Source organism: Psittacula echo, assembly GCF_963264785.1.
Source record: "Psittacula echo genome assembly, chromosome: 3".
NCBI classification, from domain to species: domain Eukaryota; kingdom Metazoa; phylum Chordata; class Aves; order Psittaciformes; family Psittacidae; genus Psittacula; species Psittacula echo.
In genome coordinates, this window is record NC_137736.1 from 105267432 (window position 1) to 105292829 (window position 25398).

The following is a 25398-nucleotide window of genomic DNA, read 5'->3' on the forward strand; positions in this document are numbered from 1 at the left end:
CACAGCTCAAATAGTACTGGATCTTTCTCCTTGTCCCGTGTGGTTTGGAAACAAAGAACTGTTGCTGAAAAAAACTGCCTCTAAATGAAACATGGTGCTTTCACTCTTTCCTATAGGGAATTCCTGGCTTGAATAGTTTTTTATAAATAAAGTTGAGTTAATGATAAATGATCAATTTCAAAACATGGATAATTACTTTTACATTGCTTTCAACAGGAAAGTATTAAATTACTTTGGGACAGGATTTGGTCAAGTTCAAATATTTCCATGTCCTAGCAGGAGTCTTCTTTATTAACTCAAGAGATAAGTTTGTTTCCATAAGATCAGAGATTTGCCACTTTATATTAAAATCAGAAATATGATTCTTGAGAAGCCTGATCCATTATGGGGTTCATGGGAGCCCACACAATATCGTGGAGTCACATGTACTGTCCTGGTGTGGACAATTATCCTTCTAATGGGAGAATTTATCTTCCTCTGTTTTGAGAAGGTGTAACTAACCACATTCCTAATTTAGCCACATATTCAGCTACCTTACCTTCTCCCCAAACTAAAGATTGAATGTGCCACTATAAGCCCTATTAATCAAAGTATAAATCAATGAATTATAAATGGCAAGGTGAATTTGATTTTCAATTGGTAAGGCAGAAGAAACTTAGTTTTCTTTAATGGTTTCAAATAATTTGTTGGGATCTCCCTAATTTTCAGAAAAAAACTATATTCTTAGCTGGATCCTCAGAGACTTTACAACCGTCGACACCTTTTCTAAAGCTTGTGTAATCTCATAAACCCCCATAAAATTAGTTGCAATATGAATGCTTATTTTCTGGATTTCTTTGCAAAAAGGGTTCTAAGCATCTTCAGAAAAAGTAATTCAGGTACAGCTGGAAAGAAAACTTTGGACAGACTATGAATATTTCAAAGATATATATTCTAACAGTAGGCCAGATACGAAGAGAAGCAATACAAATTCTTCCATTAAGACAGAGGCAATGTAATCAGTGTCCTGCAACTAGTTCCAGTCTGATAAAGCAATAACAAGTGCTTTGTTTGCAAATGCCGTTATGAAAAAAAGCAAGTTAATATTGGGTCAGTATTGGTATGTCACTCAAGCCAGTAACTTTTATCAACAATCTTTCCTGTTTCACAGATGTTTGACTCAGACTTGGCTTGAGTTAAAGAAACAGCAGAAATTCAAACTAGGCATAAGAATACATTTTTGTTATTGAAAAAATCTGCATACCTAAAAAATTTGTACTGTTGAGAATAAAATTATGTATGGAATCAGGTAATAGCAACAATCCAGCACATTTACCTAAAACGGATTTGCAACATATCAATAGTGCATACTGAAGTTTTAATACAGCATTAAAACCAGAAGATACTAACCTTGAGATTTGAGAGGCAGTTGTTGAGGAAAATATGCCATCTGTTTAAAAAGAACTGCTTCTGACTGACACAAAGCAAGCACGTTACCAAAGGGTACAAAGCCTAAACAGAAAATGGATGTTGATACCATATTATTTGCATGTCTACACAACATAAAAGTCAATTAATAGAGCTACAGTAAACTTAAGACACTAACTCCTCTATTTTGTAGAATACATGTTAGCCAACACAAACACATCGTTAAGTAGTACAATCTGAAAAAGAACTTTCTCTAAAGTTGTTACAGATATGTTTTATGGATGAACTAAAAACAACCAAATGCCTTTTCATAGCTGTATAATAATCCAAAGATGGGCCACAATTTTTCAGACTCACAGGGCTAAGTTCTGTCAGTTAACTGAGAAATGATAGCATGGAAATAACTAAACTTTGTCATAATAACAACAGGACCGACAGAGATTGGACTTGTGAATGCTCAGATGCCTATAACTCTTCAAAATCTGCAGTCACAATATTTAATGAAAGACACATCAAACATCTGAAAGAATTGTCTTAAACTACAGGCAGTTCTTGGATCTGCTGGTAGTTACATCTTGCGAAATGAAAAAGAAAGGTAGATCATGTTAAGTTCAAGTAATGGAACCTGGTCTCTTTGTTAATGTTCACTTTGACACATCTTGGAAATGTCACACTAAAAAAGAAGCTAAAATGCACCTATTAATTTTGAAACCGACTGCTATTGCAGCAAGACCTTTTGGTTTCAATTGTCACGTTAACATACCCAATCAGGGCTTCAAAGTTATTAGTAAAAAATAAGGTAACTTCATCTTAGAGACCAACGATTCTCAAAATTAACCCGAAAATTCTAACTTCAGTCACAGCTCAAAAGTTTAAATACACCATAAACCACAACTTCCGTTTCAGTAATATATAACATAAATTTGCTATAGCTAGGTTAGACTGAGGTAATGTAAATTAATTTTTTATTTTTTATAATCTTCTTGTCCAAAATACATATGGGAGAAGATAACTGAAGCCTTCTCATGGAGGACTTTCTTATCACATTCTGACTATAATAGTTGAGTACTTGACAGGATCACAGAGTTTAGTAACATCCCAGGAGTGTTACAACCCATCCAAAAAAGAGCTGTAGGAAGAAAGATACAAACCACCTCCTGGAGATTCCTAATTATCTCCATTTACTACAAAGAGAACCTCAATGAGTTTTAGATAGAAAATGAGGCACAATGAATGCCCCCATCCTGCCTGTACAGTGAATGCCCCAATTCACACATCACTAATCTTGGAAAGGAAGGTCCTTCTCAAACTCTAAAGAGTGTGCTTTCTTCCTGGAAGCCTGGAAATATGCACTGTAGTTATTTCTGTCAACTGTTTGCCTTTCCCCTCCTCCTCCTCCTCACAATATTTGTATTTCTAATCACACCCTCACAAGAATCTGTTCTATTTTGCCACTTTTAACTATGTAGCTTCCAGTGTGGTATGTGTAGACAAGCAATCAAATGCAAAGCCACAGCTGTGCAATCCTTTCTCAAGCATGTAGTATTGACTTTGGCAAGTACAGCCATCAGCTTGGGGAAGTTCTATTTAGTGTTAAAACTGTACAGCAAAGCTCCTACCCTGCTGCAATTTCAACAATGTTTTATTAACTAGGCAGAGGAATAGAGCCACACAGACGCAAGTGGAGTGTGGAAACCAGAAATCCACCCCAAAACTCCCACTAGCTCAAACTGGATCAGGATGCTCTGACTCTCCCCTGGGACTGGTGTAACGGTGGCAGAGAGGTCAAGCCCACTCCTGCAGTCCTCCCAGCAGATTCACTAGCACTAGTGATCAGCATTTGCTGGGAGCACTGGGAACAGGGAATTGTTTTTGACTTTCCCATAGAATGAGAAAGGACAAACGACAACTTTCTTTACTTAAAAGGTCCAAGACTTCAAAACGAATTATCTAACACCACACTGCTGATGTGTGCTGACCCAGTTGGAGAGACAGACTGCTTAAGGCGGCCAGCATCAAACTGACTCAGACCCTCATTTAATTCAGATCAACTCATGCTTCCAGAAATACACTGCAGAGCCACTGTTCATCTCACAAGAAAAAAATGAAACAGGGAGCTGCACAGTAGCCAAGTTACAGATTTAAAAGGGCATGAGTTATACATTTTTTTGTTCCTACAATGTATTATTTAAGCCCCGTGAAGGAGCTGTTCCCACATGCCTCATTTGTTCTCGCTTGACAAGAAATGAACTCTACTCTTTCTCTTCTCCTCCTAATGTTTACACATAACAAGGATGAGAAACCCTAACCATTTAATAATCACAGAACAAGAAGCTGAAAACATCTGTTTGAGTCAGCCTAATTTAGATCATATTCTGAATAAAATAAATACGGTTATTTTCTGCAAACACAATAATCTTCTCTGCAAAGAGCAACGTATTGGTTATAAAGCTGAATGCAGAAAAAAGTTTTGCAATCTCCCAAGGGTCTTGCTGAGAGATATTTCTGACAAAGAATTTCAGCCTCTGCTTCTTGGGGTTACTAACCAAGGAGTGCTTCTTTCGTGAGGAAAGTTCAAGTGTTGTATCATACAGGCTTTCAACAAAGTTCCTCAGGCAGGGGACATTCACTTCATTTTTAACAGCCTGAAAGAAAAGTTCATATTAGTAAAACACTATTTTTTAAAAGCTGCTTTACCTAATTTAAAGGAATTATGCAAATAAACTCACAGCAGCTACGGGGACAAGAATTTCAACAAACAGTCCTGCCAGTGCATGCTTGATATCTTTGTCTTTAACTTCAAGGAAATAATGTGCACATTCCTAAAACAAAAAACATAAATTTCATGTCAGCTGGAATACAGACCTCTAAATGTTTGCTGAATGCACATCGTCAGTGACTATTTTTATCATGCAAATCCCACAGAAAACATTTGTCTATTAACTTCTAAATGCGAATTTTGCAGCAAGCACAAAGCTGGACATAAGTAAAGATCAAGAATATGTTATTCTAACCAGGATAATCCAGAAACTCTTCACTGACTCCAGCTGTGCCCAGTGGTGTTTTGGGGATAGCAAGGGAGTAGGACTTGGGGCTGATTTCATGTGTTCCCTGTGTATACCTCCACGAGCAGGAGCAATAGCCCACATGGGCTGCTTTACACAATGCTCTGATAGGCCATAAAAGGAATGTACTTCTCTGGTGAGATACTCAAGGAAGGTAACAATCTTACTATAAATATTATGGGACAAATTTCACTGCTAAGATCTGTTTCAAATTAAGGGTCTATATAGAACTGCGCTATGTGAGGGAAGAGATCTGTGGCACAAACCTGCACCACCTACAACTGGGGATTGAGAGAGAAAGTAAGAATGTACTTTTGTTCTAAACATGCAGCAAACTACTATCCACACAGCTGTGCTGCTCAGGAAGTGAGGGAGGGGAGATAAGCATCCACCCACTTGAGTGTTTCTGAACAACTCTAAGGATGACAAATCATGTTGCTCCAGTTATTTCTTCCTCTCTGGGTCCAGGGCCCAAATAGCCACTGACTTTACAAGTAAGATCCCCACTGACCTTTTTTCCTGCACATGTATGCAGAGCAGTTTACACTTTAGACCATGTGCAATTTTTCCTTGCTGAAATTAAGATTCTGCATCACATGTCTTCAGTTACTCTAGCCATTTAGGCTTCACAGCTGAGACTACCGTGCAGAGGCATAGCATAGCTGCTTCTGCACTTTGTGGTGGAAGATACAGTTTTTCGGAGCTGGCTCCTGAAATTAGTTCACCCTTTGGAAGTGCCTCTCTCTACTAGAGCAGAGCTAGTGTGACACAGCTTATAGCTGAAGCACTGTATGTAGATACAGCCGAATCACACAAGGAATCAAACTATTTCACCAAACTGAGCAAACCTGGTTTTCCTACATACACAGTTGCACCTTATGATGCATTGTTGCACTTGTAAGAATTAATTTTGTGAAGAGATACTCTAGTCAGGGAAGATGACTAGTGTGAGGTGTCCTTGCCCATGGCAGGGGGGTTGGAACTAGATGATCTTAAGGTCCTTGCCAACCCTAACTATTCTATGATTCTAAGATAGAAATCATCTGCATCCCAAATTTTGAGTACTACTATGTGGGGATCTTACCACTGATTTTAATAGCAGTGAACACTGGGTCTCAACAGTGCTGTGCCATAAAGGTGTGCCACAAAGTCACTCACTCATACTAGTTGCGCACTGAACACATATTACTTTGATATCTTGCCAACTCTAAATAACTTACATTATTGTCAATACATACTAAAATATGTTCATATAATGAAGTGTAAGTTAAGAAGAAAAACTAGCTGTTTCAGTGTTGTTAAACATATTTCAAGTGTATGCTGTTAAATATGGTTTAAAACACATTGCAAAAATGAAATAGATTGTGCTTCCTATTCAGGGCTTAGAGAAATGGCTTTGTGTGTCTGTATGCCTGTGTATTTGTATTCTAATTTCAAATTCTTACTTGTGGGCATCTAACATTGATTTTTTTACTCCATTGATACCATCAATAAGCTGATCTTTACATGGACGTGTATGCAAAACATGTATTTTACTGGATGAGTGGCTACAAACCATGTAGTCATGACAGTAATCCCAAGAAAAAACAATAGAATAAAAATAGTTAAGCAAAATAGACCTACTGACAAGAATAGAAGCCATTGTACATTACCAGCATGAATGTGGACTTTTAAAATGTTGAAACATGAAATATTTTCTTTCCTTTTACAAAATTATGTCATCTATTAATTTAAAGCATTCATGGTAGTCAATATGATGTGTACTAGTGGCTCTCAAACTGGACGGATACAGAATGAACCCTGCAGGAAGTCGGGTGAAGGTATGGTGGAAGGCAACAATACATCCAAGGGAAATTCTGTCCAGCTTTTGCCTCAGTTCTTTGCCTCTTCTTCTGTGTTTTTCTCCATCAAAAGTTCCTCTCCCCTCTAACATCTATGTCAATGGTGGAAGCTTCACTTCAGAGGCATGAGCAGCTAGGGAGAGATGGCTAGACAGGGACACAGAGCAAGGAACTGCTGTGGACTGGCAGGGTGGAAGTTCTGGGGTCTACAGAACAAAAACACTTCTTGTTGGAGGACAGGATGTAGGGACTATACAACTGATACTATACAACTGTAGGGTACACAACTGATGAAATGTTGTTATGCAATGATACACTCCAGATATTGGAGACTGGGGTGCAGAGCTTCAGAACAAGCGGAAAGTAGCTGCACATACATTTATGTGGGAATGACACATGGAAAATCTCCTGGAGTATTACAGGAAAGATGAAGTGAAAGCCCTTTCTAAAAGGTCTGGGAATCACAGTTATATTCGTAAGAATTTTACCTGCATAAACTGAAGAGAAGCTTCAAAGTCCTCCACAGGATACATCTTAATGCGAAAGAATTTCATTCCCATTATAAGACTGATAATACTTTGAACTACATATGGGCTTTGTTCTTTATGCCGTAACTCTTTTAACTCTGCCATAAATTTCTTCTTCACTGCAGGAAATCTATGAATTCACATTGGTTAGTTACAAAAAAAGTACACATTAGTATTTGAAATGCATTGTAAGGTATATAAATGGGAATAAACCCACAGAAAATTCAATTTTGGTTGTAAAATACCATTTCGGTCAGTATGTGAACAGATTTATTTTTGTTTATCTTTGTTTCATGTCTAATAAACTCAGAAAAGAACATGAAATATACATCCTGATCTTAGTCCCTTTAGATAACATTTCAAATTGTTTTTTACCACACCCCTCTTTTACATAAGAGGTAACAATATCATTAGAACAATTCCCTCCCTTTTTTTTTTTTTTTTTTTCAAAAATCCAAGATGAAAGACAGTTTTCTTGTAAGTACATGCAATGTTTTCTAAAGAAATGCATGAATGATAACCATGAAAATACTCTTTTTCATGAAAAGGCTGTTCCTCCCTTCACTCCTTTTTTTTCCTAATAGCCATTAAAGTAACACTTAAGCATTAACTACAAATTGGGATGGGAGAGTCTGTGATCATTTTTGATCTGTCCAAAAATCTATTGGAGGTGTCTTTTGAGACTGTCCATAAAAATAACATAAAGGAAGATCACTCATCCTTCTTGAGATGAAATGAAAAGAATGCCATTTTCACGGGCAGGTGTAGTATGTAACAATCTTTCGTTATTGCTTCTGACAGAAAACACAACAGAGTTGAAAGAAACAAGTTGGCAGGAAGAAGCCCTTTAGTGGTAGTTAACATCTTAGCAAGGCTCTTCAGAACTGAAGAAAAAAAGCAGTATTTATAGAGAAGTTATATTTTGCCTTTGACAGTCAGCTTGATCCAGATGTCACTTCCCCTCTTCCCTTTAACCCAGCCAATTTAGAAGCCCAAGTAAGGCCTTAGCTGAAGTCTGTGAAAGTTATATGATTTCAGGAACAAAAAATGTTTTGGCTACATCAAGCTAAACTGATCGGTTTTATAGAGCAGACTTACTCTCAACAACATCAAGAAGTCAGGAGACAGAGATCACCATGTTGAGACAGTTAATTTCACCCTCTGCTTAGTTTGTGGTGTATGTATATTAGAAGATGTCATATTGCGTACATGAGCTTTTGAATCTGCTTCCAGATTCAAAACTATAACCCAAACCACAAACAAGGCCAGGTAGGATGGGACTTTGAGCAAGCTGGTCTAGTGGAAGGCAGGAGCTTGGAACTAGATGAGCTTTAAGGTCCCTTCCAACCATTCAGTGATTCTACGAACTGTTTTATGTCATCTCCTCTAAGAAGTGCGGGATGAAGGATTCAAAAGCAGATGCATTAAGTTCTTGACTGAAATAACTGCAGAGATATCTAAAAATGTAGCGTTGGAGGACAGTCATTTTTAGGTTTGCCCAGCTAGATAAAAAATAGCATATGGAAAAAAATAATCAAAATAGCTCTATTCAGCCCATTGGGATTTCCACAGACGTCATTGCTGAGATAAGAAAAATAATGGTGCTGTAGTCAAGTTGAATTTATTCAGTATTACCAAAGTAGATACAGAAAGCCCATGGTTCCCTAGAGTTCAATGCTCTAGAACACCTAGATGAATAGAGGGCCAAGGAGCTGAAATTATCTATTCCTACACTGTCTTTTAAGAAAGTAAGAAAATCCAAATATTCACACACTAAGCAAGTAGAATTTCTCAGATTTATGGGGGAAATATGATATTCAATTTTGCTTACTTTGCTTGCGCTAGAACACCTATTACTTCTGCATACAAATCTGCAACAATATGCATATTTCCAGTGTTAGGACCAAGGTACCTAGTGAGAGACAAGAAAGAATTCTTGGTTGAGAAAGCATGCTGTTTAAACCATTGCTATTAGAAAATTAAGACAGTAATCTTTTTTCATAGATTTTTTTGTATGAGAAAGAGCCTTACCCTTCTTTGTATTTAAAGTGCTTGAAAGCCAAGTTAATAACATCATTTACCAAACTCTCTATTACAGGATGAAGTGGAATCTGAAAACACAAAATAAAACATAATGAGTACACATATATTACACTTCTACCTGCATACCTTAGTGCTAGTATTACTCATGGGTACCTTCCATACAGAAATATGGTGACAGCAGAAACAGCATATAGCTCACAAAATGGTTCAGATAAGCCAGCCATTTAAAAAGAAATACTTTAGCTCCAAAGACTTGGCAGAGTGGAGTCTGTATGAACACAGAATACTATGTATCACACATGTGCAAGAAAGACAGCAATGAACAAGCATGCAGGATGCATCTCATGTTTTTATTAGACTCTTAAGGATGGAAATAGAAAGAAGAATCCTAAAATCCAATTTTATTGGTAATTTCCATTATTTATTAGTTAATGGATAGTTTAAGAACTCCATACCTGTTTCAAAACTTCTATTAATACTAAAGAAAAAATAAAATCAATAGCCAGATCTCTTCTCTCCATTAAATAGTCCCTCTGCTGTTCATCACTGCAAAATTAAACCAAGAAACACAATATTTAGGAGATATGCAATAATTCATATTATATGCTTTCTTCAATTATACAAATGCAGATGACAGGAGATTGTGTTCTACTTTTTAAACTGCAGTCCTGTATTTCAGAAATTATATGCTCTTAAAATCTGAGATAAACAGACTAATCCTAAACTTGTTACTTTCACCTTCCTTTAGGTGTTTAAATGTCACTCTCCATTTCCTCCCTCTTCTTTCTGGTTTATGATCAACACAAAACTTTTTCAAGAAAAAAAACAAAAAAAGGACAAGGAAAATTTTGGATTCTATATTTTAACAAGCGGATTTCATGTCATTTTTCTTGCTGATGGCACCAGTCAGACAGTTCTCAATTACACTTTGGAGACAAACATAAATTATTTTGTGCCATCAAATACATATTTAGACTTGTGATGGATTTTGAGAAATGCTTTAAAAGCCCCAATGGAGAACTCACAACCAAACTATGTACTCTTTTTAAAACTGTTCCAGTATTTTTTTTTTATAACTTTAGCATCACTTGTCAAACGTTCAAATGCATTCCTTGTGCAGAACACCACAGAGGCATAAATGTCTGAGGGGAGTAGCTTTAGCAAACACAAAAACCCTCCATTTGGATCACCTGATTACAGTTTCAAAGTGTACTGAGAAGATAACATGAAATAGACAATACATTTTGTAAAATCAAATGTTAAATGGACAGTTCCACAGCCTGCTTGAAGCAGTCACCACTGATTTCAGTGAGATTTTTGCTTGTGTAAATTCAGTACAATTCTTATAAACATTAAGAGCTTTAGTGATTTCACTTACTCGGTCCATTTAGAAGCCGAGAGAAGAGTTCCAGGAACAAGAAATGAAACATGATAACTTTCAAGCAACTGTAACCTCAACAAAAGCTGAAGGGTTAAATATAATACATTTTATGTCAGAATGTGTCAACAACGTGTGCATGCACAGTCAAAATTGTACCTTTTAGATTTAGTGCTTGTTCTTGGTCTGTACTCATGAGACTCATCTTCTATACCATTCTGTCTTTTATACCAATCAAACAAAGTGCGCAAGATAGAAGGCAGACAATATTCTGAAAGTGAGCTCATTGAGCTTATAACCTATGGGAAAAATACAACAAATCAGCTGATGTTCAAGTCTCCCCTCCTCCTCCTCCTCCTTAAAACATGTACTAATTCAATGGTTAGACATGTTCCTTATTGTTTTCATCTCATTTTTGAGACCCATGGTATAAGCAGTACTTAATATTCTGCATTTCCCATATTTAAAACACATGCAGACTTGGTGCTTAGGGACACTGTTTAGTGGTGGACTTGGCAGGTTTGGGTTTGTGGTTGGACTCAATGATCTTAGTCTTTTCCAACCTAAAAGATTCTATCATTCTACAATGATATGAAACATGAGCAGAAATACAGTAATGGGCTGTATGTCAATTGTGTCTATTGATATGACTAAAATGCATTGAAATTGTGTATCACATCCTACAACACACCAGAAAACTCTCTGGTTCTTCAAGGGGTTTATTTTTATCTGCTACACAATGTTGATTTGAGTTTGAGCATATTATAAGGAAAGAAAAAGTGATGAATCAGGGATACTGTCTTGTGAGTTGTATCTGACTGCTAGATGCCCCTCCAGAAACTCTGCAGTAATCTTATCCAACTGAATGTGCAGATGTGCCTATCTTATTATTAGGTTCACACATCTGATAACTTAGATTTCTCTTTTATATATAGGAATATATTTACAGTTTCCTGTGTCTTTATGTGCACAAATAAGTAAAACATAGTTTACAATCATTCCTTAAAAGTTCCTGATTAAACAGCTCTAGTGGAATAATGGAAAAGAAAATTACTGCTCATTCAGTATGATCGGTGTCATCAATTACTGAAACGTTACTGAACATGTAATGACTGAACTATGACTTAAACTTCCTATTACATGAAACGATAAAGCTGCAAAACATGAAAAGATCAAAAGCTAGGGTGAAAAAAACATCCCGGTATTATAAAAGAGGATTATATATGTATTGCAACTGAATGTTCACAGCTTCAGCATTTATGTACATTCATACAGCTATTTTTAATAGGAATAAATTCCTGATCTGGAGATTCGTGACCACCTCAAGATCACTCAGGGCTTGATCCTGCAAAGTGCTCAGGAGAAGGAGTGAACTCCTGAAGTATTTACTTCATGTTAAGTATACTGATTATGTCATTAACTTTGTCAGGTTTATCCACCTGCTTAGATTTAAACCAGCTCATTTCAGTGCTTCTGGAACAACAGTTGGGTTTAATGTCTCATGTAATACCAAACTTGTGTGAACTCTGTGACTAAGACGAGCAAAAATGGGAGATCAAGCACCTTACATACCATTCTCAAGCGGTACTAAAAGCCTTAAAAGAGAACTTTTGTGGATGGCAGTTTGTTTAGATCAATAACTCTGATCTCTTGCAGTTTTTCAGCTTCAGAATCTATCTAATTCATAGTGACGTTGTGGTCTAGAGTTAATGAGACGCTCTGAGGATAAAGTATTATTGTTCAGGTACTGTGGCCTATAATTAAACATGAAGCATTAGAAAGCTTTAACTGGCCCTGTAAAAATAAAAGTTTCTATAAAAGTACTATTTTAGGAAAGCTTTCAATCCAGTGTTTCCAATATAATTTATTACCTGAAATATGAAAAAAGTTGCTGTGGAAGGTGGCATATAGGCACTGCTTGCAGCAGTGACAGGAGGCTTTCATGAAGAATTACTACACCAGCCCAGGCTCAAATTATACCAACCCCTTCAAGCATAAGACTTCAGATAAATACTTAAAACACATGAATCACCTAATGCCAGTGGAAACTATTCTCTACCAGCTCAGGATGCTTAGACATTTCAATGACTTCTCTATTGTTTTTCAAGTTTTCCTGAAGCTGGCATAATGCCAGTTGTTAATTATGAGATGCAGTGAAAAAGGGTTTGCTGGGAGACTATAATAGAATCACAGAATCATAAAATAATAGAATGCTTTGGGTTGTAAGGTGCCTTTACAGATCATCCAGTTCCAATCCCCCTGCAATAAGCAGGGATGTCTTCCACTACACCAGATTGCTCAAAGCCTCACCTAACCTGACCTTGAATGTTTCCAGGGATGAGACATCCTCAACTTCTCTGGGCATCCTGTTCCAGTGCCTCACAATAAAAAATTTTTTCCTTATACCTAGTCTGATTCTACCCTCTTCTAGTTTAAAACTATTACCCTTGTCTTACCACAACAGGCCCAATGAAGAAGTTATGTCCCCAAATAGACCTAACTACCTTTTAAGAGTTACTATATTTAACTGTAAAGAAAATGTTTCAATCAGGCCTTCCTGCACATTCACAGACATATTTATCAATGCTGTTTTCTAAATCCAAGCTACACAATTTCATTAACCACAAAAAGTCAAAGTGACTCCTGTTAAATCTCCTCAAGCCATACTGTTTCTGCTGAATTTACAGTGTGTGTCTTTAGTAGGGATAAAAGGTCAATATAGCTTTTTTTTTTTAAATCTTTCTGTCATTGCACTTTTAAGACAGGAAGGAAGGGCGGACTGGGCAAAGACCTGGCTCTCAGGGAACAGGAAGGGAGTGAAGTCTAGCCAGCGTGTTGGTTACTCAACCCTTTCATTTAGTGGAAGTAAGTCCAGGAGTGAGATGAATTCTAGCTCTGTGCTGCTCCTGAAAGGGAGTGCACAGATGTACAAATATGTCCTTGTCGGACAAATGATCATGTTCTTCCATCATAAATGAACTACCTACTGTATAGCTTAAGGATAAGAAAGCTGCACAAGTAGGGAGCTGTCTAAAACTTGTGTTCACAGAGCATTAAATATACTTTATGTAAATGCTTAATATTTATTTTGGACTAATATGTAAGAGTAAATTTAAAGAAATTCTGACCAGGTATTTTGCTACAATTTATATATTTTCATAAAAGTCTTGTTACATTGTCAAAATACAAACACAAGAAACGTATCAACTTACAGCACATAAATGCTCATTACTTTTTTTATTTCACATATTAATTTCTAGGTGCTTTAACAGCAAATATATTAAAAACTGCATTCAATTTCCAGCAGTATCATTAATCCCTTAGCTCTGCATTTTTTTCACATACCATATATATCAGTATGTATGTTAAATGTCCATTTTATTGCCATTTTCATAGTGCAGAATTGCAGTACTTCATTTTGTAGTGTTGGTTTATTTTTTGTAACTGTTATTTGCACAGTGTCTGCATATTCTGTCCTCAAATTCTTGTAGATTTCAAATAATGGACTTCAGGAGTGAGATTTTACACTTTCTATCAATGCTACTGAAAGAAGAATTTGATAAACATTGTCTTAGCTGCATTTAGGATACACATAGCCAACACAAAGTCTTCCTTTCATTCAGTGTTTTTTTTTCTTCACTTCATGCATGTCTGTAACAAAGCTCTGTAACTACAAACAAAACAGATTCAAGGAAAATAACAGCTGCAAGGAAATCCTTGGTCCTTGATATCAACAGCAAAACTCTCATAGACCACAGTAAGATTGAGATTTCATACGCAATACATGAATTTAAGGAAATAAAGTTAACAATTTCTGTTCAAAATACTCTAGACTGTGGCAGGGGAGAGATTTTTTTTGGATAACAGTATGACGTTAAAGCTCCTGAATGTTTATAACCGGTAACTATTAGTTGGGCTCACTAGTTCTCATTTATGGTCTTGGTTTTGTGAGTAAAAAAACAGGATTTTTTTTATATCATAATTTTGTAGATGTGTAATTTCACCTAGCTGGCTTATACATTAGCAATGTTTTTAGCTATTTTACTGCCAGGATAACAGTTTACATGAAATCCCATTTTTTTCTGGTGTGCAGCAAATTCGGTTCTGAATGTGTTAACTTTTAATTTTGCCTTCAGATTTACTTCTTTGCACACTGCTTGAAGCCAAATCTCTAATCAGGAATAAAGGGTTGTTCTATGACCCCATCACCATAATTTCTTAGACTTCTACCATGTGCCCTTCTGCTTGTGAAGAAGGATAATGCATAAAAGAGGGAAAGGGAAAATACAACAAAGGCCAGCTGCAGTACTACTGCAGTGATGATGGTACCATTATTCACTTACTGCATATAACAAATATAATACTGGATGGGAAAAATTATCAGTAGGTCATTGACAACATTCAGACTGTTATGAAAAAAGAACCCTTAATTGTTAGTATATTGCTTAGTGTCTTATTTATATTTGTATTTTCCACATTTCTATAATCAATATTTCTTTTTCTGCTTAACCTATTTTTTATTTCTATCTCCTAAAAGTATATAAAACATTAAATATTTTTGCTTTCCAATCTATATTACCCAACCTAGTGCACTTCTAAGAAGACAGTAGTATAATTAAAATGGGCACGAAGTTTTGCGCGGCTTATGCTGAAACTCTCGCAACAGGCACCTCATACAGTTTCAGATGAAAACTAAGCCTTGCTGTTAATTTTTTACTTCCACAGCCCAAACATTACATTAATTTTGTATTTTCATATGGAAAAACGTCTGCTGGTTGGTCCAAGGTTACACAGTGCCTTTTTTCTGCTTCCAGTGTTAGCTCTGGGAATATTTATATACTGTGGTAAGAACAGAAGATACTTCAGTAGGGGCTGAGAAAAGACTAATAAAAATGTTTCCTTGAGTGAGGATAAGCCTCTTGGATAATTATGGGTTTTCTCACCCTAGCTTTTGATCTTTTCATGTACTGCAATTTTATGATTTCCTGTAATAGGAAGCTTAAGTCATAGTTCAGTAGTACAATGTTTAACATTTCTGTAGCTGGGGACACAGAGCATGCTGATGCTGGAGCAGTAATGCTCATTGCCAATAGGCAACTAGAGTTGCCTAATCAAGAACTTTTAAAATATGATTTTAAATATACTACAGAGATATTAAAAATCATATGAAGAAGCTTTTAATAATTTCCTGTATTTATTTTCTTTATATACATGCACACCTAAAAAGGAAAATACAGTGTGAAGAATCCAGTTTGTCAGGCTAATGGTGAGACATCTGCAAGTGAGGAGAAGTAAGATTACTTCATACATTGCTCAAGATACTATTATGAGTTTGAGGAGGGTGATGCAATTGGCAGCCAGACAGAGCCCACAAGACAATACTGTCTACCTAACAGGAGGCACTGACACTACATCCATACAGAGAGAAACAGCTCTGCCTGAGCACAGTCAGCTCCCTAGACAATGGATCCATTGCCACCATCACACTAGCATTCCTAAAACGGTGTTTGAGAATGGACAGGAAAAAATGCTGGTTCTCAGAGAGTTAGAGATAAAGCTGCTTAGGGGAAGCAAGCAATACTTTCAGAATAATTTTGAATGGTTCAGGGTTTTCAATGTTAAACTTTATGCTGATTACTCTGGGTAGCTGAAGTTCCTTTCTGCTCATTGAAAGCTGCTGCAAAGGGTTTTTTTTGGGCAACTCTGAAGTTGATTTGCAAAAAGCAAATTTTAAATCAAGCCACAAGTTACTTTTGCTGCTTTTTAATTTAGAGTTAGAAGATGCATCAGATATTTTAAATGAGTAGCGACTTGGTCACTTCAGCACCACTTATCAATTTCATTCAAACTGAACAGGGATAATTCTTACAAAGTCAAAGAAAGAAAATTAGATTCCTCTGAGAGTGTGTCACTTTTGATCCCTTAAAATTGGAACTCAAAATTACTAGACACCTTGTGAGAATATTTGTTCATGGGGACTCTCCCTCTTTTCCTCCTTCATTTCTGTAGTAATAATGATAGGAATGTCATGTGTGGCCTTTTCTGGCTTTGCTAGATGACCTTATGTGTTCCAGGACACATAAAGTGTCCAGGAACCAAAGCTTTCTACACCTTAATTGGGAGGCAGAAGCAAGGGATTATCAACCTGGTCTTCCTTCATCCCACAGACTCCTTAAATATTTGAGCTACTTAAAAACTAAAACTGAAATGGTTTGACTTAAAAGCACATGTCCTCTTACTTTGTTTTTTAGTATCATATGGAATCATGATTTTCAGAGTTTTCCAGGTAGACCACATTTTCAATACTTATTTATCTATTTTTTAATTTTTAAGACCTCCATTTTTAATAAGAGCAAAATTACTCTTGTGAGAGATTTATAATACTGACATGTTATCATTTGCAAAACAGCTTTATAAAACTGAGTGGTACTAACCTAATCCACCAAGTGAAACATCAAATAAAGACTTTTTGTTCTTTCTGTTTCTACTTTAGCTGAATTTTATAAAAACTCTACTGTGTATTACAAATTTTTGAATGAAAATGTAACTACAGTTTATCTAAACTGAAATTATTTGGTAAGTATGAACCGTGTTCTTGAAAACAAGCTCATCAGACAGGTTCAGGTTCCATCTTCCAATCAAAGGGGTACATCAATCCCACAAGCACTACAACGCCTCAAAATGGTCATGCTGTTCAAGCAGAAATCAATGTGAAACTTGAAAAGGGAAACATTCCCAACAACTCAGGGTGAGGCAGGCAGGCATGCAGCCTGAAAATTTCAGTCTGAAACCCTTGTTAGTAAAATTTCATGGAACTGAAAACAAGGTTTTCTGACAAGAAGTCTAAGGCAATCTCGGCTCCCTACTTTTCTACCAACTCTACACATAGATAGGACTCTAGATAGACATTAGAAATGTATACAAAAGTTGTATATAACACAATTTGCCTTTGTTTTTTGCCTGCATCTTACACCCCCCAGCATTCAGAGTAAATTACCGCAGTAGTGATAGCCTTATATACAGTTGTTTCACTCCAGGAAGCATTTGCTGTTCTCCTTAATTGATCTTAATTGTTCCATTTTCTATCTACTTACTGATAACTAGGAGAAGCATAACTCTTCCAATTCTTTCCTTTAAAGGACCACAATTTGCTTAACCATGAATATTTAATCAAACCATGGCCACCCGTTATGTGTTTGTTTAATGCACTAAAGGAACAGTATCACAAGGTTTGCATATGGGTGGCTTAATTTGTTTTTCTTTCTCATTTGTGTGACACTTTTCCCACAGGAAGGGGAAAAAAATATATAAACTTAAGGTCAGAATACCACAAAAAATTTCATTAGGCAGGTAGGGAGTACTCACAAAGCAGCCTCCTTTAGCCTACAGCGGCTGTCTCCCTGTGGGGGTCTCTCTGTGGTCAGTGAGATTGGCAGAGAACTCCCCAGTACAATACAGAAGTCCTATCATTTGCCTCCTGCTCTGAACAGCCCTTTGAGTAGGCTACCTCTCCCCAGAAAGCAGATACAGAATAACCTAGAGTCTCACTTGGCAAGCTAAAATTATGAAGTGAGCCTTTGTGCAGGCCAGTGGCGTCTCACAAGGCACCTTTGCTTCTGGTGCAATGTCCCAGAAAATTCAACAAATGCGTCAAATTCATTTGAGGATCTGAAGTCCTACTTGCACCTATCTGCTCTCCCAAAGTTAAGTTAATCAAGGTGGTACCTTATGTAGGTTACTTATATAGGATTTTTTTCCAGACTTTTTTTTTTTTCTAAGAAGAACTGCTGACACATTAATTCTTTAATACCATCATTAAAATGTGTGTATATTGCTGTTGGCTTTATTTTTATACTTGTCCCATTTCATTTGTTTCAAAAAACACATATTCTGAAAAGGCACAAAGTTTGCTTTGAAACCTCCATCAGAGGAAACAGCCAGGAAATAATACATGTGCTTAATACACTGTAAAAAGCATGAAAGTCTATGGCCAAAAAATATTGACAACAGTGGAAAAATCCTTCTAATTTAAAACCAAAAATGATTAGGCAAAGCAGTCATCATTCTACTAAAGTACATTGAGAGATACTGCTTTTGTAGTGTGCAACAATAGTATAGGACACTAGACTGCCATCCAAGTATTTGTTTTATAGTTTGAGGAAAGGGAATTATATAATTTCAAATGTCTTACTTGATCAAACTGGGGGTCTTCTCCTCGTTGTAGAGATTTGGTCAGCGGCTTCTCCTAAAAGAAAACATATAAAAATGTATTTCTTAAGATCAAGATAATGATATATTCTATCAACTCTATTATTATTTTTTCTGTTAGATTTTTACTAACATAATCTGCTTCCCAGTCAATTTCATGCTGGAGATACTGCTTGTTTCATACACAAAGGCAGATCTGTGCATACATATGATGTAATACTGACAGGATGTCTTTAGTGTCTTTCCAAGAAAGAAAAGGATTAACCATTTATTACACCTGAGTTACTTGGTATTCACACTGATGATAATTTTCTTCAAAACTCTAAAAAGCATCTGGTATTTCCTCTAACACATAACCAAGCAGCTCTATTTAGTAACATGGTGTTCCTTCTTGTTATAATACTACCAGGCAATACAAACATATGCATAAATATAGTGCACCAAGCAGTGCATACCAAAAGAAAGGCGGTTTTAGAAGAACCAGATACCATAGAGTTCATTTTTAAGGAAGATAATTGTGGAAAAACTCTTATTCAAAAAGAAAAAATGGAATGGAAGCGAATTTTCAGGATGCCTTTTCAGAGTATCCAAGAAAGCCAACTCGGAGAGTCCTCATGTGTGAACATCCATTCCACCTATACGGCTTTTTTTGCCAAGCAGGTTTAGTTACTGAGTCATGTGGAAGTACACAGTCCACTATTCCAGATATACACAGCAGCATAAAAACCATGAATCTCCTAAACCACAATGAAAATAAACAAAGCATGAAGGCAGATGACAGTCTGAAAGACATGTCACCATCACAATCACAATTCTGCACTGAATTGTACTACTGTTGCTGGTGTCTGAAATGTGCCAGTGCCTTACTCTTCTGTAAATCATGCATCTTTCTTCTTCTACAGCTGCAAGATCGGGGCCTTCCCACCAGCTCAGCATGAGATTTTCTGTTCAGCTTTCAGCAAACTATTACACTCATTATCATCTGTTAATGTATCAGGCAAAATATCATCACTGCCAGGGGATGTGAGATGCAAAACAAAGAAATCTGTAAAGCTGCTAAAATAATGGAATGGAGAGACTTGTGGCTGCCTGAAGATTTCTATTATTCAACACTTTTCTCTGGAGAAAATGTTGCCCAGTAAAATCTGCTGACTGATTTTGAAATTAATTATGCTGATCCACTTGTAATGCCAGCTGGCAAGGAGGCTGGCTGCAGGGTGACCGCAGTATCCCCTGACTACCTACCAAATAGAAAAATCAACAAAACGCTTTCTACTGAGTCTCCAATTTATCCAGGACAGTCATCAATACTTTTCATTGTTATCTGTAATGTCTAAAGTGACTCCTTCAGGTTAAATTAAGGGCATGTCAACTATTAATTAGAACTTTATGACAGATAATTGGTAATGAACAGACACAGTAAAACCCCGTAGCCCAGAAACACACACATGATACCCCACCCACAGTCTCCCTCAATCAGTAACTCTGTGCTACCCTACCTAGCTGTGTCTCGTGGGAGGACAATGCTTCTTTTGTCTATTGCTGCACACTGAAAAAGACAGCAGATAATCTTTCAAAAGTAGTGTTCAATTTCTTTACAAGGGAAAAGATTTTTAAGTTTTCATGGGTCCTGGAATGTACTGAGAATGAGTGCAGTTTAAAAAAACCCCACAAACAAACTCAAAGCATAACCTTTTTTTTTTTTTCAATTAAACTTCAGATTCTGTTACAGATGACTTGTGTTACCACAGAGAAATTTCTTAACGTCTGTTTCAATAAAAAAGACTTTGGCATGCAGCAGCTTTGTGTTCTGACACTGCAATGCTTGGCTTTCAGAGTAGTACCTAAAATCCTGCAGAAGTGCATTCAGTGTTTGAGGCAGAAATGAAGTGTGGGATTCCTTGTCACGGGCTTATCTATTATGGTGGACACAATTAAGCAAGACAAAACATGCTGTGGGAACCCAAGTTTGGAACTGCAATCCTAAAAAAGTCCTCATCAGCTGTTACCTGTCTGTGGAAGCACAGAGACCTTACAAATGCTTCAGTTCCTAATGAGGATGCTCCCCAGAGGCTGTGCTTCTGAGTAAGTGAAGATCCCTCCCTTTTCACAAGGCAACACAACTCATCTCTTGCCCTCTTACAGGTGACTAGACCAGGACTTCCAAACCCACAGTACATTAAACTAAAGAAACTGTTCACAGGCCACACAACAGACTTGGCTACAGCAGAAGGCAGACCTGGGATGGAGACCAGCCAAGGACACCTACCAAAAGCCAGGAAGGGTTCTTCTGACACAAGTTCTCAATGTCTCCAATCTAGGGCTTTAATTAAGTCCTTTTAATTCCCTTCATCCCATCCCACATCTACTGCTGTTCTTGCCACTACCCCTCTCCTCATGCTCTTGCCAGGCAGCAGCTGCTGCTGCAGCTGTCTTTGCCTCTTCTTCGTCCTCCTCTTTGGGTTGCTGCTGTTGCTGCTTTTGACTTGGCTTTTTCCAAGAGGGTGGCCACTGACTCTGCCTGAAACTGCTCAGCCCAGCTGGACCCCATGAAGCCAAGTGTCTCTGCACACACACCCCTTTCAGAAGCAAGGTGCCCATCACTGCACCCCTGCAGTGAATGGCAATAGCCACAGAAAATTCTATTTGAGGCATGGAGATCTGAGAAGACCCAAGGTAGAAATGATTGCTGTTTATTATTAATGAGTACTGAATAGATAATGAACTGAATAAAGATGAAAGGCCAGATACAAATAAACTTTTTGGTGTCCAAGAGCTCTTACAATATAAAAGGATGATTGCTTGTATGATGAGGTTAACCAGTGACCATGTCAGGAAGACACTACTGAGTAAATTCAAAGACAGCTCAGCTACATGCAGGTGCATGTAATAGGAGATAATTTAATCTCATCTGCTGTAAGCAACCTGCCTATTCTATACCACTTTGTTCTAATATCCTTACAAATCTTACTATTTAAATTTATGGAGCATTTTCAATATTGTTGCTATGGCAGCTACTATATAAAATACATTTATACTCATAGAAGACATTTTCAAAAGGTTCAGAACTGGCAAAGGCAAGGTTAAAAATTGTAATAGTGAATTGCCTCTGAGTAATAGATTCCATAGCAGCCTATTTACCCTGGAGATACACTTGAAAGTTAAACAAAAAAATCTTCAAATGTTTTCCAGCCTCAAGGCACTATTTTATTTTTATTTATTTTCTTGCCCACCCAATTCAGAAATGGCAAAGAGGCCCTTGTATATTATGACTTGACTCTGAGTCTCAGAGACACTCTACAGAAATGTCTTCCAGATCTTGGATGAATAGGTAGACTCAACTTGAAGCCAAAGCCTACAAGCACAAAATATGAATAAAGAAAGTTTTGATTAATCTGAAAGAGCCCATAGCTTTCTGGGCTATAAGAAACATCAGAACATTTCAGAAGAAAGGACTCTCAATAATAACATTTCCATTTTTAATCACTAAGTTAAACATCCTTATTTCTTGTTTGAAGTCATGCCTTCAATTGTATTTGTTCAAAACTCTGTATTTGTTCATGCTGGCAACTCCCTTGATATGAATACATGTTAGAGATAAGCAGTAAAGATCAGCAAAGACAATTTTGCATTTAATATTTGAAGCTATTGTTTTTCAATAAAACGATCTTAACTTTTTGATTGCCAATGCTTACAAAACAAAATGCTCTCTTAGAAATTAATTTCCTTTCTTTACCACATTGCTGTTGTGAAAATATTAATAGAATATAATAAAATACAGCATCTTGAATATGCAATGGTAAATATATATTTTACCATATTTGAATATATCAACTACATACGATATTTATAATTTATCTAAAAAATAACAGTCAAACCCTCTATTCACATAGGTACACTAAAACATTCCTCCAAGGACTGTCAGTCTGCCACTTTTAACGGTTAATATATGAATGCTTTTCCAGAGCTGCTACACAAATATAACTGGGTAAATTTACACAGGAATAGCTTTTCTCGACCACCTGTCACAGAACTGAGTGTTCAGAGAAACAAGAAAACAAAAGGATTTTGTAGTGCCTATTAAACTTAAGTATGTCACCAGGATATAAAATGCCCCTTAAAGTTATTTCTAACCTCAGCAACCATTACGCATGTTATTCCTACTGAACTATGACCTGGTACTGTACTACTTACTAAGAGAAAACCCATCTTTTTATAAAAACATGGAGGATTAAGGGATATTTTGACACAAAATGTAACTTTTGCACTGCATGCTAAAAAGCAGCTACACATACTTGACTGAGTAGTCTTCTGGGATGGAAGAGTTACAAAAAAGAAACAGCAGAAGAATAGACCTTTTCACAATAATGAAGCAGCCATTCAACGACTACAGCTACAGTATATATAAAATGCATGTAAGCACAATCTTAAGAACCAAAAAATCACCAAGAGGGATTCTTTCCTGTTTACAACGAATCAAGTCAGCCTTTCTCCCTGGCCCCCAAATTGATCATCGTTGTCCGATATTCTTTTCAGCAGGAAAGAAAAGTGGTGTTTTATAGGAAAAGGTCTGCTCCAAAAATAGATGGATCAAACATGCTAAATTTTTAATTTTGCCATTGGTTATTTTGTACATACAAAGACTGGAAAACATATTACTGTCAATCTTGTGCCCGCGTGCTGTGTAAATTATTTTCTGTGTCACCCAGGAGAAAATGCCATGATGCCAGTTTGCTTCTGAAGGCTGGACATGCAAAACTTTATTCCACAGAGGAGCATCTCCCCTTCATATGCAGCTGACCTACATGCCAGTTGCCTCTGAATGGAACAGTTTGTCTGTCTGGTCCTGGCCTCCACTTCGACTGTGGAATGTCTTGGCTGTGTGCTCCTGCCTTCTCCCTCCCAGAATGGATCTGTGCTGATCCTGCACTGAGTGGGTTCATGCAGAACAACTTACAAGTATTTACTTCTGGTTTGCCTTCTCAAAAATGGATACAACAGTCCTCAGTCCCATGAAAAAAGCTGTTGTACTGAAAATAGGTCTGAACTTCTTGACAAATAATTTTTATCTCTTATCTACCTTTGTACCGTTTGGGAATTCCCACTAGGACCCCAGGAAGCCTAGTTAATCTATACGTAAGCAATTAAGAGAGACAAACTTTTTAACTCAAAAGCATGATCTGTTGACTCAGTCTCCCAAATGTCTTCCACCTAGAATTTCTATGAAACAGGCAACTAGTGTCCTGTTATCACAACTTTTCTTCCCAGCTCAGCAGGTCCTCATGCCAGTTCCCTAAATGACAACAGAATCTTTGATTTCTCTTGTTGCTCTGCTCAGCATCAATTACCTGCTACATACCTCTCTTAAGAGACTGCATCAGTGACCACGGTACACACGTAGCAAAAGAAACAAAAAAGGGAATTTCCTTTATTAACCTTTGAAATTCTAAGCATACACCACAAGGAAATTCTAAAGGCAAACATAATAAAAAAGATATGATAATACAGCTTCACGAACACACAATTCTGCATAAGACAAAATTATAAACTAAAAATGTTAAAGAAAACTCTGATGAGCTTCATATAACTTTTGAAAATTAAGTGAAAAATGCAATGCCACAAACAAGAAAGTTTTCTTTCTTTTACTCTCTTTAAGCAAACAACTCAAGAACTGTGACATTCTTACCTGAACGGTAAAAAAATTCCCAGATATGCTTTTAGCTCAGTGTTGATATTAAACAGTCACAAACTTTAAACAAAGGTTAAATGCTTTTAGAGATATGTGGGTAACTACAAAAAAAACCCCAAAACAACAAAACCAAAACAACTTTACTAAGGCACTTTAAGCCCAAATAACCTGACAGTTACCAGCAGACCAGTTCCAAAAGAAGTATTTTACATACATGCTTTTGTAAAATCTGGAAAGTTGAAAAGAGTTCTAAGGATGACTTTACTGAAAGTGGGCTCTAGCGTAAGTGTGAAAGGAAATTTCATTGGCTGTTTATTTCCAGAGTTTTGTGGTTTTAAGATTGTAATTTAATGAACACATCAAAATCCTCTGTCTGAACACATGCAAATTGTAAGACAGGCTAGGATCATAACGCTTTACCTTGGTTTCCCCTGATGTTAATTACATCAGTACTACAGTGTACAAAAAAGAGGTGAATTTTATAATCAAATTTTAAAAGAGGATCTGAAACAAACTGTGAAGACTTAATGTTGACACCATAATTCAACCATAGACCTGTATTAGTAAACTGACTGATTCTGACTTAAAAAATTCCCATGTAAGGAGATAATACAGATAATAAATTGTTGCAGATTCAGTGATTTACACTCCTAAAAGACTTATTGACTAAACAGGTATTTGATTGTAAATTTGAATATTCAAAAAAGTCATAAACCATTTTAAGTCAGTAATTGTTAAACCTGTCATAAGAAGCAGCAGTAATCAACTGTTGTGGAGCTGGAGAACAACATGGCTATTACATTGCAAAGTCTGACTGCAGCAAGACACAAAAAAACAACAGGGTTTGTGGTTGTTTTGCTTATATGCATTTTCTTCAAGGTGAGTAAGATATATAGGACTTAGTTCTCAAAACTTATTGAAATAAATACAGATTTCTTCCTCTGTTGTTTGTACTGAGATCCATTACAACGCATTTTCATAAAAATGTCTCTATATAATAGAAACAAGAACACGCTCAAAATACAGACACCCAGATCAAGCTATACTCCATAAAAAGCACTGTTTCAATATTGCTCTCACCACGAAGCCAGGAAGAAGGATTTTTGGAGTCATACTGTAATAATTAATGATACTTTGTACAAGACTTTAGTTAAGAGTGCTGTCATGAGATGCAGTATGAGAGTCCAAGATCTTTCATCTATGAACTCATGGGACTGGAATAAACATGATGCTCTTAAAA

General features: G+C 36.7%; 1 protein-coding gene across 2 annotated transcripts in view; it reads right to left on the reverse strand.

The window, feature by feature from the left end:
- The window catches only part of FRY (FRY microtubule binding protein), a gene marked incomplete at both ends in the record, with an annotated part of 167064 nt that overhangs the window by 101036 nt on the left and 40630 nt on the right, over positions 1–25398 (reverse strand). For both annotated transcript variants that reach the window (XM_080614000.1, XM_080614001.1), the window contains 9 exons: positions 1390–1491; positions 3954–4052; positions 4137–4229; positions 6802–6970; positions 8672–8752; positions 8872–8951; positions 9339–9429; positions 10421–10560; positions 18453–18506. In XM_080614000.1, the coding sequence (XP_080470126.1) occupies positions 1390–1491; positions 3954–4052; positions 4137–4229; positions 6802–6970; positions 8672–8752; positions 8872–8951; positions 9339–9429; positions 10421–10560; positions 18453–18506 (909 nt within the window). The remainder of the gene's footprint in view (positions 1–1389; positions 1492–3953; positions 4053–4136; positions 4230–6801; positions 6971–8671; positions 8753–8871; positions 8952–9338; positions 9430–10420; positions 10561–18452; positions 18507–25398) is intronic.